Here is a 14,891-nt window from a genome sequence, read left to right as displayed (position 1 = left end):
AGAGGAGAGGCTTCTGTGAGAGAGTGCAGCTGCAAAGTAGAGTCAGATGAAGGGATCCAGGTCTCTTTGAGCCAGAAGTGGGCGGGAGCAATATATTAATAGATGGTTCTGATTGTGGATGGCTCTGATCTTTTTAAAGATGGAGTGGGCGCCCCAGAGAAAGTGAGAGAAGGAGAGTGGGGAACGAAGGGGATGTGTGTGAGGTTAGGAATGGTGAATTGAGAGGGGTGGGGCTGGTTGTGGGAGGTAGAGGCGGTGGGAATAAAGAGAGGGTGGAGGTTGAGCAAATGTCACCAGAGATGATGAGGGTGTGGATTTGGGATCTTTGTGTGTGCTGGGGTGGAGATTGGGATGGAGAAGGAGAGGAATCAGGTAGAGCTGATGAAAACTGTAGAGGGGAGAGGATACCAGGATGGGGACATGATGATGTCAGTGGAGAGAAGAGACGGGGAAGGACAGATGGTGTGATGCAGAAAAGGGGTGTGATGATAACAATGGGGAGTGGCAGATGGACAAGGTTTAAAAAAATAAGTTTGAAAAAACCTGTGAAGGTACACTTGTAGCTCTCTGCTAAATATCTTCTCAATCTGGAGAATTGAGTAGCCTTAGAAGAGAGACTGGCAAAATAAGGTACTATATGTTACCTGACAACCCTTCGTGTAATTTTTAGAAACTGCACTGGAAGCTCAAAAATCTGGCTGTCTACCCCTTTCCCTTATGATCAACTACACAAGTTCCTCAACAAAATAACTGAAAATTCAATACCCCACGACAGACTTAATGACCCTTTTGGTCCTTTCTAGCCCTATGATTCTAAGGATGCTACAGATCTTACTTTCATATAGCTACTTTTAGTGAGTTGGATTTCAAGTATTGTACTAATTTTCCTGATCACATATATTTATAAGGGGCACAGTCTAGTCATTATTTTTTTTAACCCATTTTCTTTAGATCAGAAACGCCTGGTACTGTTGAAAGTGAAACTCTGTTCCTGGCTCGACTGAACTTCATCTGGAAAGGTTTTATCAATATGCCTTCTGTAGCAAAGTTTGTTATCAAGGCCTACCCAGTCTCTGGCTCTTTTGAGTATTTAACTGAGGTACTGTATGTTTGTTCAAACATTTATATTTACTATGAAGAATGAAAATTTAATTTAAACTATTTATTCATTTGCTTTGTTATTTGGGATCAAATAAAGGGATCGTAGTTGTACTGAGCTGAAAAGTGAAGTCTGATCATTATGTTAAATACTGTACTGGCAGATTGACTTAGATAAGTATTTATTTATTTATTTAACAGTAAGTATACTTAAGCTTGCCTCAAAGGATCCCATGGTTTACCAAGATTAGGGTGACCAGATGTCCCGATTTTATAGGGACAGTCCTGATTTTTGGGTCTTTTTCTTATATAGGCTCCTATTACCCCCCCACCCCCTGTCCCGATTTTTCACACTTGCTGTCTGGTCACCCTAACCAAGATGTAAGCTTTTTTGGAGTGTTTAAGGACATTCCTCTCCTATTTTGTGTTTCTTGAAATACCTTTCCAAATACAGGGGTAGTTGTAAAGCCAACCAAAGCAAGTGAACCCAAATAATCAGAGGATTGAAGAATCAACTAGACATGTTAAGACACGTTTGCTAAGCATACATTTAAGGAAAAACAAATTTTAAACATATGTGAACTGTTGATTAAAATGATTGCCATACCAATCTGAGCAATAACACTTCCAGGCCTGCTCTTGTGAAGATTAAACTATCCTTACCTTGCTTTGGTGCCCTTTCTTCTTCTCCATAACGTACATCACTCTCTCTGCAGAGTGCAGGAGAGAGGCAAGACAAAACTGGCCTTTGAAAGAATAGCCTCAGTGGTGTTCATGTTCTGGTTAGCAGTGAGGAAGTGCTAGGTCAGTTTTACATTAAACAGATTTTTCTTTAAGCAAGCAAAAACCTTGTTATATGGAGGAAGAGTGCCCACTGTGGTTCCTGCTGAGCATGCGGGCAATCACAGTTTGTATAACATAAACTGCATCCTTTGTTATAAGTCCTTCTGCAGTTATGGTCCGAATTCTTGTACCATAATAATATTAATTTGTTTTTTTTGTACCTTTTTATAGATTAAATTTTGTCATTTTTCATTGTTTGTTATATTCTCTTCACAGTCTGAGACAGGGAAGATGATGATGGGGTTATAAAATGTTTATAACAGTAATCTTTGGGAATAAAAATATGATCAAAGTCATCACAATGCTCTGTATTTGTGCAAGGTGAATCAGACACAGTACCCTTTTCAGCTTTATAATCAGAGTTAGATTCTCTGTTAGCACGATTACATTTACTTAGTGCAGTGCAAAGCATGCAATACACTTTAGCATTATAGGAAGATGTGTTATAAAACCCCTACACGGTTTATGGTATATTAACTCCTGTGTCTCAATTTCAAACAATTATTTTTTCATGTTCATTTTCATTATCTAAGTCAGATGCCACCAACAAAAGGTTGATTTTGTTTTTTGGTGGTTCGGGTTCTGTAGTTTCCTCATCGGAGTGTTGCTCTTTTGAGATTTCTGAAAGCATACTCCACATTTCGTCCCTCTCATATTTTGAAAGGCACTTCAGATTCTTAAGCCTTGAGTCAAGTGCTGTAGCTATCTTTAGAAATCTCACATTGGTACCTTCTTTGCATTTTGTCAAATCTGCAATGAAATTGTTCTTAGAATGAATACCACATTCTGGGTCATCATCTGAGACGGCTTATAATATGCAATATATGGCAGAATGTGGGTAAAACAGCAGAGGACATAGAATTCTCCCCCAAGAAGTTCAGTCACAAATTTAATTAATGCATTATTTTTTAACGAGTGTCATCAGCATGGAAGCCTGTGCTTTGGAATGGTGACTGAAGCATGAAGGGGCATACGGATATTTAGCATATCTGGCACGTAAATACTTTGCAGTGCTGGCTACAAAAGTGCCATGCAAATGCCTGTTCTCGCTTTTCTGGTGACGTAAATAAGAAGAGGGCAGCATTACCTCCTGTAAATGTAAACAAGCTTGTTTGTCTTAGCGATTGGCTGAACAAGAAGTAGTACTGAGTGGACTTGTAGGCTCTGAAGTTTTACATTGTTTTGTTTTTGAGTGCAGTTACGTAACAAAAAAATTCTACAATTGTAAGTTGCACTTTCACGACAAAGAGGTTGCACTGTAGTACTTGTATGAGGTGAATTGAAAAATACTATTTCTTTTGTTTATCATTTTTACAGTACAAATATTTATACTAAAAAATAATATACACTTTGATTGGAATTATAACACAGAATACAATATATATGAAAATGTAGAAAAACATCCAAAATATTTAATAAATTTCAATTGGTATTCTGTTGTTTAACAGTGCGATTAAAACTGCGATTAATTTTTTTGAGTTAATCGCGTGAGTTAACTGCGATTAATCGACAGCCCTACTGAAAATCTTTTATTTATACCTTTTGTTAGTGATGTATAATTACAGGTGTAGAAGTGTGCAAGAGGTACTGTGGATTCCATTACACATTATTGATTTTATATTGAAAAACCCAACTCCATGATTTAATGCCAACTAGTTTGTTTCCCTGAAGTGGCATAACTTCTGCAGATAAACGCTTATATTACATAGGATTTAGTTTAGGAGTCAAGTTCCTCTATTATTTTGAAATCTATTTCAGTAGATACAGTGGGTTCAAATTGTATATCTGATTTTCTGACAGGACTTGCCAGATAGTATCCAAGTAGGTGGCAGGATATCACCTCACACTGTTTGGGAGTATGTAGAAAAAATAAAAGCTTCAGGGACCAAGGTAAGGAAGAAACTTACACTTTAAATTAGAAGACTTTAACTGTCTGCTGCAGTGCCAATATTGTGTATATATAATGTTTTCAAACAGTTCTCTGTTGAAAATAGTATGACTTTATGTACACAGCAAAAACTGATACATGAGGCTGCTATCCTCTCACTGCTCAAATCCCTCTTGAAGAGCCATTTCTCCTGTGATGCTTAAATATAAATAATCCAATTTGAAGGTAGTTGATATTTTTGTTGGGACCTGGGGTTTGGAGTTGATAGTGTATCTTATCCCTCCTTCCTACTGTTCATTTCTGGCTTGTCATTCCTCCGTTCCCCTCTCTCCAGTTTTCACCCAGCTGAAGTCAATACAGACATTAGTCAGGCGGTTCTGATATGCCCTTGTGTGCGAGAAAAGACAAGGAGTTCCTTCCTCTCCTTCCCCTTTCCCATACCTGGTGTTAGGGTTCTTGCCTTTCCAATGTAGCAATTAATGATATATCTTAAACACTAAAAATGGTGCAGAATACATATTCCTAAGGAGTGTTGGTAGAATAAAATTTGAAATATTCAAAATTTGGCATGCCTTCTGAAAAAGCTGGTATACAAGAATCAGCAGACAGAGAAAATATTTTAATTTTTTGTCATGTACAATCAGTAATTTTTTTTCTGGAAGCTTCTCATTCTGTTCTCTTAATGCTTCAGAGAGACTTTCTTCTGCTGTCTCCTACTCTTCTGTCTCTCTACTGTATTTTGTCATCATCTTTTTCTAGTCAGTTGTTTCCCCTTTTCTGTGGATTGTATATTTACTTGAAGACCAAGCACTATTAAAATTTACTTAAAAAAAAAAAAAAATTGTAAACACTTCGCACTACCTTTTTTAAACAGGAAATTTGTGTAGTTCGCTTCACCCCGGTAACTGAAGAGGATCAGATTTCCTATGCTTTGCTGTTTGCATACTTCAGCAGCAGGAAGCGTTATGGTGTAGCTGCCAATAACATGAAGCAAGTGAAGGATTTGTATCTTATCCCTTTAGGTGCCTCAGACAAAATTCCACATCATCTTGTACCTTTTGATGGACCTGGTAAGTACAATAGAGATCTTGGAAATTTACATATAGTAGCACCTCCCCCGTGAATGGAATATGAAATGTATCTGAAAATTAAAGCTTAACGTTTTAAGTTACAACAGTGTTTTTGAGCAAACTGAGTATTGCACATCTTATTTGAATAAAACATTACTGATCGTCCTGGTATTATGAGAATCTTTTGTAACAGATTGGAAACCAGTTTCCAACCCATAAAATTATTTGGATTAATGTGTTTAATCACAAGACTTTTTTTGGATTAAATATTTAATGTTTAACTCACACTGCCAGGTGGCAGGGGATAGAGGGAAAGGTGAGAGAAAGTCTGATATTTAGTACAGCTCAATGAATAGAGTGGTGCAAGTGACTTCTGGAAGAGGTTTATTCACATTCACTCTGATTTATTTTCGTGGATGTTCTCATGTAGATAAACCTTAAATTGAGTCAAAAACCCTTCTTAGTTAAACGAGGGCTAGTTTCTTGTTTAGATAAAGGCTTTAGGTGAGGGAAGTGCAGCTTGAAGAAGTGAACCCATAATGTGTAGGCATTGTGAAGTCATGTCTCTGGTTCCTTGGTCCTGCTTGGGGCCAGCAGTAGTGTGAGTCTGGGGCAGCTTTTATAGATACTGAGGGTTCTGGAGTGTGGGGGAAGAAAACTCACCTATATGTGCACCTTTGGTGAGCAGGTCCACTGCAGTGGTGATCTGTTGAAAGTCTCTGGATAAGGATAAAATGGGTAAAAAACAAGGGTGATGTCATGGTAGAACAAGAGGTGGATGAGGCTTTTTAAAAAAAAAAAAAAAAGAAATCTTAACAAAATCATCCAAAGCACAGGACTTGGTGGTAATGCGGGACTTCAGCTACCCAGACATATGTTGGGAAAATAACACAGCAGGGCACAGATTATCCAATAAGTTCTTGGAATATATTGGAGACCATGTTTTTATTTCAGAAGGTGGAGAAAGCTCCTAGGGGAGAGGCTGTTCTAGATTTGATTTTGACAAATAGGGAGGAACTGGTTGACAATTTGAAAGTGGAAGTCATCTTGGGTGAAAGTGATCATGAAATGATAGAATTCATGATTCTAAGGAATGGTAGCAGAGAAAACAGTGCAATAAAGACAATGGATTTCAAGAAGGCAGCCTTCAGCAAACTCAGGGAGTTGGTAGGTAGGATCCCATGGGAAGGAGGTCTAAGGGGAAAAACAGTTCAAGAGAATTGACAGTTGTTCAAAGAGACATTATTAAGGGCACAAGAGCAAACTATCCCATTGTGTACGAAAGATAGGATGTATGGCAAGAGACCATCGTGGCTTAACCAGGATATCTTCAGTGATCTGAAGCTCAATAAGAGACCTACAAAAAGTGGAAACTAGGCTAAATTATAATGGATGAATATAAACCAACAACACAAGCATGTAGGGACAGAATTAGAGAGGCCAAGGCACAGAATAACATTAAACTAGCTAGAGACATAAAAGGTAACAAGAAAACATTAGAAGCAAGAGGAAGACCAAGGACCGGGTAGGCCCATTACTCAATGTGGGGGGGAAAACAATAACACAAAATGTGGAAATGGCAGAAGTGCTAAATGACTTTTTTGTTTGTTTTCACCAAAAAGGTTAGTAGCGATTGGACATCTAATATAGTGAACGCCAGTGAAAATAAGGTAGGATCTGAGGCTAAATTAGGGAAAGAACAAGTTAAAAATTATTTAGATAAGTGTCTTCAAGTTGGCAGGGCCTGATGAAATACATCTTAGAATACTCAAGGAGCTGACTGAGGCGATATCTGAGCCATTAGTGATTATTTTCGAAAACTAATGGAAGACGGGATAGATTCCAGAGGACTGTAAAAGGGCAACTGTAGTGCCAATCTATAAAAAGAGAAATAAGGACAACCCGGGAAATTACAGACTAGTCAGTTTAACTTCAATACCTGGAAAGGTAATGGAGCAAATAATTAAGCATTTTGCAAACATCTAGAACATAATAAGGTGATAGGTAACAATCAGCATGGATTTATCAAGAACAAATCGTGTCATACCAACATAGTAGCTTTCTTTGACAGGGTAACAAACCTTGTGGATAGGGGGAAAGTGATAGATGTGGTCTGTCTTGACTTTAGTAAGGCTTTTGATACTGTCTCACATGCCCTTCTCATAAACAAACTAGGGAAATACAACCTAGATGGAACTACTACAAGGTGGGTGCATAACTGGTTGGAAAACTGTTCCTAGAGAATAATCATCAGTGATTCACAGTCCAGCTGGAAGGGCATATTGAATGGGGTCCTGCAGGAATCAGTCCTGGGTTTGGTTCTGTTTAATATCTTCATCAATTACTTAGATAACGGCAGAGAGAGTACGCTTATAAAGTTTGTGGATGATACCGAGCTAGGAGAGGTTGCAAGTGCTTTGGAGGATAGGATTCAAATTCAAACTGATCTGGACAAACTGGAGAAATGGTCTGAAGTAAATAGGATGAAATTTAGTAAGGACAAATGCAAAGTACTCCACTTAGAAGGGAACAATCACTTGTGCACACACAAAATGGGAAATGACTGCCTAGGAAGGAGTACTGCAGAAAGTGATCTAGGGGTCATAGTGGATCACAAGCTAATTGAGAGTCAACAGTGTAATACTGTTGCCAAAAAAAAAAAAAAAAAAAAAGCAAACATAATTCTGGGAAGTATTAGCAGGAGTGTTGTAAGCATGACGTGATAAGTAATTCTTCTGTTCTACTCTGTGCTGATAAGGCCTCACCGGGAGTATTATGTCTAGTTCTGGGCACCACATTTTAGGAAAGATGTGGACACATTGGAAAAGTCCAGAGGAAAGCAGCAAAAATGATTAAAGGTCTAGAAAACATGACCTGTGAGGAAAGATTAAAAAAATGGGTTTGTTTAGTCTGGAGAAGAGAAGACTGAGTGGGGACATACCTTTTCAAGTACATAAAAGGTTTTTACAAGGAGGAGGGAGAATTTTTTTTCTCTTTAACCTCTGAGGATAGGACAAGAAGCAATGGGCTTAAATTGCAGCAAGGGAGGTTTAGGTTGGACATTAGGAAAAACTTCCTATCAAGGTAGTTAAGCACTGGAATAAATTGCCTAGGGAAGTTATGGAATCACTGTCATTGGAGCTTTTTAAGAGCAGGTTAGACAAACACCTGTCAGGGATGGTCTAGATAATACTTAGTCCTGCCGTGAGTTCAGGGCACTGAACTAAAAGACTTCTCGAGGTCCATTCTAGTCCTACGAGTCTATGATTCTCTGTTCCCATTTGGGGAAATGATTGTTGGGCATAGAATGTTCAGTAGAACAGCTGGCCCTCTTCCCTTTAAGGTCTATTTGTTTCACTTCTCTATTCTGGAAGTTAATATTGTGAATCCCTACACATACAAAAATCTGAATAAACCTCAATTGAATCATTATTATTTAAGTGAAACTTGGGAGAAATTCTATGCTAAAAAATCACAGTTAGCACTTGTATACATGAATATTAGTTACAGAATGACAAGCTGTATACTTAGATTTTGCATTCCAAGTCAGGCATTTGAAATGTTTACTTATTTACATAGTAAGCAAGGCTTAGCCAACCTAAAATATATATATACATATATTCTTTATGGTAAGACATTTTTGTGTAGAGCTGTTTTTTTTAGGCTGAACAACCTTGACATTGACCCTTGAAAAATTATGTATTTGTTATGCTATTTTTATATTCCGTTTTCTTCTTAATGAAAACACTGATGCTCCAACCATACCTGCTTTTGCTTGGCCATTCTGATTATGCTGGAGCCCTGGAAAGGGGAGTTTGTGCCACCAAAGGATTACCTCTACTTTGAATTGGGGGAAAACCCAAGTAACTAGTTAAGGTGGATTTTATATCCCCTTTCTACTGTAGTGGGGCTGGGGATCTAGGCCAAGATATTTGAGTGTTGTTCATTTTTATTTTTAAAGGATTTCCCTGGGCTAAATTAATTTAAATATGAGGGCAAGAGATTGACAGTGTTTGTGTTTTGATTGTAGGATAGCCACTACCTATATTTTTAAGCCAGTCCTTCTGGATATCAAGATTACTTATGCTCACTTTAGGTATATTTAAAAATATCCCAAATTAAACCTTTTGCTATGTTTTAATATGGTGCATTGTTCTGCAGAGTTGATGGTAAGCTTGCATTATCATTGCCCATATGTTTGACTCAGATTGCTAAAAGGAGACCCCCATTTTTAAGGGAACCTAAGTTATCCCAAACAAACTACCTGATGGGCAGAATTTGCCTCCTATGAGGCAATGGCATGAAAATGAGGTGCACTGCTTGAGCCAGCTGTCTGGTTGCCTTATGCCTTTGAAACACACAGTACCTTTAGATACAGGAGAGAGCATACTGGGAAGCAGTCCTTGCTACATCGTTTAAGAAGCGTGAAGAAGTGTAACTAATTTTTCACATAGAACAGCTCTTTTGGGTGAGGGGGGCTGATGAGACCCAGAGAATACTATAGACATATGATAGGTTATTCTTTTATTAAAATGATTGTCTCCATATAAATGTATTTCATTTATTAATTGCTTTTATGATTTTATGCAGGGATTGAAATACATCGACCGAATCTGTTGTTGGGTTTGATAATTCGCCAAAAAATGAAGAGACAGATTAGTGCTAGCACTAGCGTTGTGGATGAAATCCCTGAAAATGCCCCGAGTAACTTGCCGCCAGAAAAAAAAAGCAAACCGAGCAAACCTGATGTCTCTAGTACTGAAGTAGTAGTAGAAGAAGAGGAGGAAGAAAATGATTTTTTTAATTCCTTCACAACTGTGTTACATAAGCAGAGAAATAAGCCTCCACAATCTAATACAGAAGAAATGCCAGCAGTTATTGAACCTGTAGTAGAAAGCATCAAACATGAGCCACCAAAGCCACTGAGATTTCTTCCTGGAGTTCTCGTTGGATGGGAAAATCAGTCTTCTACTCTTGAATTAGCAAGTAAACCACTGCCTGTAGATGATATTCTTCAAAGTCTTTTGGGTACTACAGGACAGATTTATGAACACCATCAGTCAGTGGTGGACCAGTGTGCTAGTCAAGAAATACCTTTATTTGCTGAACAAACAAGCTTAAACGAAGAAAAAATGAATGTTGCTGAAGAAACTGCTGATGAAGCTATAGAAACTAAGACTAGACTAGATGATTCACAAGAATCCACTGATGTTACAGTAACAATGGACACGCCAGTTGCAGGGACCTCATGTTCTGCGGGAACTGTAGGAACTCTGATAAGTTTAAGTCTTAAGGGAAAACCACCAGATGTTTCTACAGAAGCATTTTTAGCAAACTTATCTGTTCAATCACAGAGCAAGGAAACTGAGGAGTGTAAAGAAAATGATCCAAAGTGGCAGCTGTATGACACAGAGAATGTTTTGCAAGAAAGCAAAAGGACCACAAATTCTAGCTTCTCTTCTTCCTCATCAAATGCAGGTAAAGCAAGTGGTGATAACAATGTTAACATAGGTTCTGCTGAAAGTATGATTGCTAATACTTCCAAATCTCCACAGTTTATTAATCTTAAAAGGGACCCAAGACAAGCAGCTGGACGAAGCCAACAGATGAATGCTTCAGAAAATAAGGAGGGGGACACTAACAGAAATGAAGAAAGACAAAATATACAATCAGACATCTCTGGAAGTGAGCAAATGGAGATGGAAAATAAACAGTCGGGAGAAAAGGGCTTAAACGTGTATCAAAGTGGTAGTCAGACATCTGAGATGCAGTGTACCTCTGCTCCAACTAAAACAGATAATGTATGTGCTTCACAAATGGAAGAGACAAAACACTTACAGGAAGATACACCGATGAAAAATATTGAAACAGTGCACTCATTTAGAAGAGGACCAGCAACAACCTCATCTCATTTTGAAAAAGAAAATTCTTCTCATTCTGAATTCACTTCCAAAGTCCCCAGCCCAGTTATGAGTGGAAACTTCTCACCAGTTAGACCTCAGCAGCACAATTTTCAGCATCTTAAATCTAATCTACCTGGATTTCAGTTTCAAACACTTTCACCTCCTAACTTCCCCCCCCAGAACAGCCCCATGTTTGGATTTCCTCCTCATCTACCACCTCCACTTCTTCCTCCTCCAGGTTTTGGTTTCGCTCAAAATCCTATGATGCCATGGCCACCTGTTGTTCATTTATCAGGTCAGCCACCACATTATGTTGGACCCATTGTGCAAGGGCCATCGCTGGCTCATAAACAATCAAGATTTCCAGGGCCAGAAAACTTTTATCAGGGTAAAGACAATAAGAGACCAGAAAGACGCCATAGTGACCCTTGGGGCAGACAAGAACAACATTTAGAGAGAGGGTTCAGTAGGGGAAAAAGTGATCAGCATAGACAAAGGTTTTATAGTGAATCCCACCACCAAAAGAAAGACAGACATGAAAAAGAGTGCAACAGTGAAAAATACTGGGAACAGGATTCTGAAAGGAATAGACGGAAAGACAGAAACCAGGAAAAAGAGAGAGAAAAAAAAAGCAGAGAGGAAGGACATAGAGACAAAGAGAGGTTACGACTTTCACACAGTGATAGGGGATCTGATGGAAAATCCTCTAGGGAGAGTAGAAATCCAGAAAAAAAGATAGATAAACCTAAAAGTGAAGAACATTCTCATGAAAAGGATAAAGAGAGGGAGAAAAGTAGGGAGAGACATAGAGAACGAGAAAGTGAAAAGAACAGAGACAGACATCACAAAGACAGGGACCACAATGACAGAGCTAAAAGCAAAAGGTAAAAAGAGCAGGCAGTCTTTCAAAATCCTATTTAAATAATTGTTAGTTGTGTCCTAAAGTTTTGTAAAAATGCCTGCTAGGATTGTGCCATCTTTTTTTATTCATTGTTGGTGTTTTGCAAAAACAAGTCTGTGTTTTGGTACAAAGCTGTGTACCAATACTCATCTTCTTTTACATTATACTGACTATCCCTAGAAATAGTTTAATATTTTTCAGAATTTTACATTGCTGTATATTCAAAATTTTAAAGATTTCTTTTATTAATATGCAATAAAGGCTTAGAAATTTCTTAGTTGATGAAGTTGGCTTTAGTCAAGTATGCATTATAGTTGCTGCCTTTGGTAATTTGTGCTCTCTCCTGTTTTAAGATGCTCCAGTAAATTTAAAAATGAATTTCACATAATAGCCTTGTTTTTAAATTGCACTGTTTTTGAGGACTGTAGCAGAGTCTTAGTATCCCTCATACATTACAACACAAAATACAACATACGCTGAGTAGTGTGAAGTTTTTTTAATGATTCAGTAATACAATAAAAGAATTCAGCATTATTTCCAGTAGTAATCAAGTATTTCCCAAGCATCTGAAGCAGTTTGTGACCAGAAATTAGAAGGCTGAGCTGTCCAAATGTTATTGCTTTAAACTGCACTTGTTTTAATAAGAACATTTTTAAACTATATTCTTTAAACTTTGATTTGTTACTAGTCAGTTAATTTTCCCATAATTTTTCATGCTTCAAAAACTTGAATACCTAAGCTTGTACATTATCTTGTGTTTTGCTATCCTTTTTACTGTAAAATGTAAATATTTTAAGGGATATTTTGATTCTAAAAATGATAAAACTTTCTCACATACTTTGTGTGTTTGATTTCATAGGTATGAAGCAGTAGACTAAACAATACAACAAACAAGATGTAGAATGACTTGTAGCTTTGCTTTACACTTCATCACTAGTGATTTTTTTTTTTTTTTTTTTACCATGTCAGGGCTTCTAATAAACAGAGCAGTTCAGATTTTATGGTGACTGGCATCCACTGATACTTTTTTTAAAACCAAAATATTACTCTCTCTTATACTTTCAAAAAAAAAATAATACAATATATTGCTCATTTTGTTGAATCTGCTTTTGAAAAACAAATATTCTACCATTACATTATTCTGTCCATCATACTATTTTGCAGTATTTGGTCTAATTATTTTTACTTAAGAATATTGTGTATAAAGAAGTTTGAATACATTGCCTTACCTATGAACACAGCTTTTTGCACTTTGGTGTAGAATAAACCTCTTCTTTCCAATAACAGATATGTGATTAAAAGACAATAATTGTTAACTTTTTTTAATTGGTCATATATTTAAAAGTAGCTTCTTATTTGCAGACATTGCACATAGCTTTACAGCCAAATTAAATAAGGTTAAAATTAAAAATGTTTTATACCAAATAAAGGTGGTGGTAGCTTTTATTGTATAATTATTCCTAGGCCAATAGCTCTCAAGATTCACAAAATAATTTCTCAACTAAATTAGGAACTGAAAGCCATATTTAAAACCTTAATTTGAAAATCCTACATGTCCTATGGACTACAGGACTCAAACCATTCTGTTCAAAATTGGTTCAATAATTGAAGTGGTGGTTGGGCTATTAATTCCATGGGTGGTAATAAATTGCAAGCATTGTGGTGTTGCTTAGCATTTCAACAAATTGGGTTCTCTCGGCCAAGAAATCTAAGTTTAAATATCCTTTTCCTTTGGGGGTCTATATGCATAATACCATTCGTTTATATTCATTTTTGAAGTAGGTAATGTTTTGTGTTTATTAGATTTATATTCTGATTTAAAGTGGTGACTTTGTTTATGGGATTAAGATTTAAATAATTTCAATATCTGTACTAGATGTCTGTTGTATAGGCTTTCTTTTAATTTGCCTATTAGTAGTCTTCTTCCCAATCTGCTGGTACTAACAAGCCACCTCATATTCTGTTTGTATCATAAAAATAATTCAGTACCAGTGAAACTGAACTGCTACCCTTTAAAAAATTAGCATGCCTAATTATGTTAGGGTGGTTTGCTTGAAAAGGTAATTTGTGAACATGATAGCTTGGCCCATGCTGCAGCACATTTTCAAAAACTTGGTGAGTGGATATAGGGCAACAGTGGTATCCACCGTGTAGCTCTCAATTGTGGCTTTCAAAGACACCTGTGTTAAGAACATTTTTAGTTGATGACGACTGGGAAATCTGTTCCCAGAGTCCTGCCCTTCAGTTCTAAACTGAAGTGTTTGAATACGTCTCATCACTATAGAGTGGTAGTATAGAGTGCTGCCTCCCCAGTTTGCCTCCCGTATTCTCCCCTGTAGCCATGGGAGTTCCTTGGGTGTGAGCTGGGAGTGCTGTGAGCAGCTGTTAACTGTTCCCCTGCTACATCACATGGTGGGAGAAGGGGAGAGAGTAACTGGTTATTCCATTGTCTGGCTAGCTGCTAGGCTGTGGGAGACTTGGGGAAGAGAGCAGGATAGATGGCTCCCTTCCCCTCCCACCAAGAGAGAGCCTGGGAAAGAGGAATAGCTGAGAACCAATAACCTCCCTAATATACCTGTTACTCCTCCCTGCTTCTTGGCCCCAGTTATCCTAGTAGGCTTCTTTAACTTGCTAAATGGCAACAGTCCATTGGGGGGTAGCTGGAAAGCAATATTCTTCAGCTACTCTTCTCTCTATTTCTGATATGTCTACTGGGAAGTGCGAGGCATAGGAACCTCTGTGCTCATTGAGGACAACCTTACACTGGAGAAATCCCCAGCAAAGGATTTGTGAGCAGTTTCCGCTCCCTTTGCATTGCCTGAGCAGCATAAAGAAGTGGACCAAGCAAGTGTCTGTCCCACAGTATTGACTGTTGTCCCTTAATATTTAAGAAATAGTTTGATGAATAGGGGAGACATTGCTGCTTTATATGTATCCTGAAATGGGCCTGGAAATTTGACGTGTCACTGGGTACTTCAGATAGATTTAAATTATTTATATTGTCTCCTTAGAAGGCATCCAGCCTTTTACTTGTATGATTCTTGTTGAGTAGCTGGATTTGTATCTTGAAATAAATCCATGTAATTTCTCTTCTCTGCAGCTGAGTACACTGTGTGTGTGTGTGTGTGTGTGTGTGTGTGTGTATATATATATATATATATATATATATATATATATATATATATATA

At 37.6% G+C, this 14,891-nt stretch overlaps 1 protein-coding gene across 6 annotated transcripts in view; it reads left to right on the top strand.

Moving 5' to 3' along the window:
* PHF3 (PHD finger protein 3) overlaps window positions 1-12,540 on the top strand; it is a 77,023-nt gene extending 64,483 nt beyond the window's left edge. For all 6 annotated transcript variants that reach the window (XM_029911969.1, XM_024200034.2, XM_024200025.2 and 3 more), the window contains 4 exons: window positions 952-1,099; window positions 3,742-3,831; window positions 4,704-4,899; window positions 9,490-12,540. In XM_029911969.1, the coding sequence (XP_029767829.1) occupies window positions 952-1,099; window positions 3,742-3,831; window positions 4,704-4,899; window positions 9,490-11,690 (2,635 nt within the window). In that variant the 3' untranslated portion in view covers window positions 11,691-12,540. The remainder of the gene's footprint in view (window positions 1-951; window positions 1,100-3,741; window positions 3,832-4,703; window positions 4,900-9,489) is intronic.
* Window positions 12,541-14,891: the final 2,351 nt, after the last annotated feature.

Source organism: Terrapene carolina, unplaced genomic scaffold (genome assembly GCF_002925995.2).
Source record: "Terrapene carolina triunguis isolate 2854851 unplaced genomic scaffold, T_m_triunguis-2.0 Scaffold42, whole genome shotgun sequence".
In the NCBI taxonomy this organism is placed as follows: Eukaryota; Metazoa; Chordata; order Testudines; family Emydidae; genus Terrapene; species Terrapene triunguis.
Note: the sequence above shows the minus strand (reverse complement) of the source record. Positions and strands in the feature narration are given on the sequence as shown.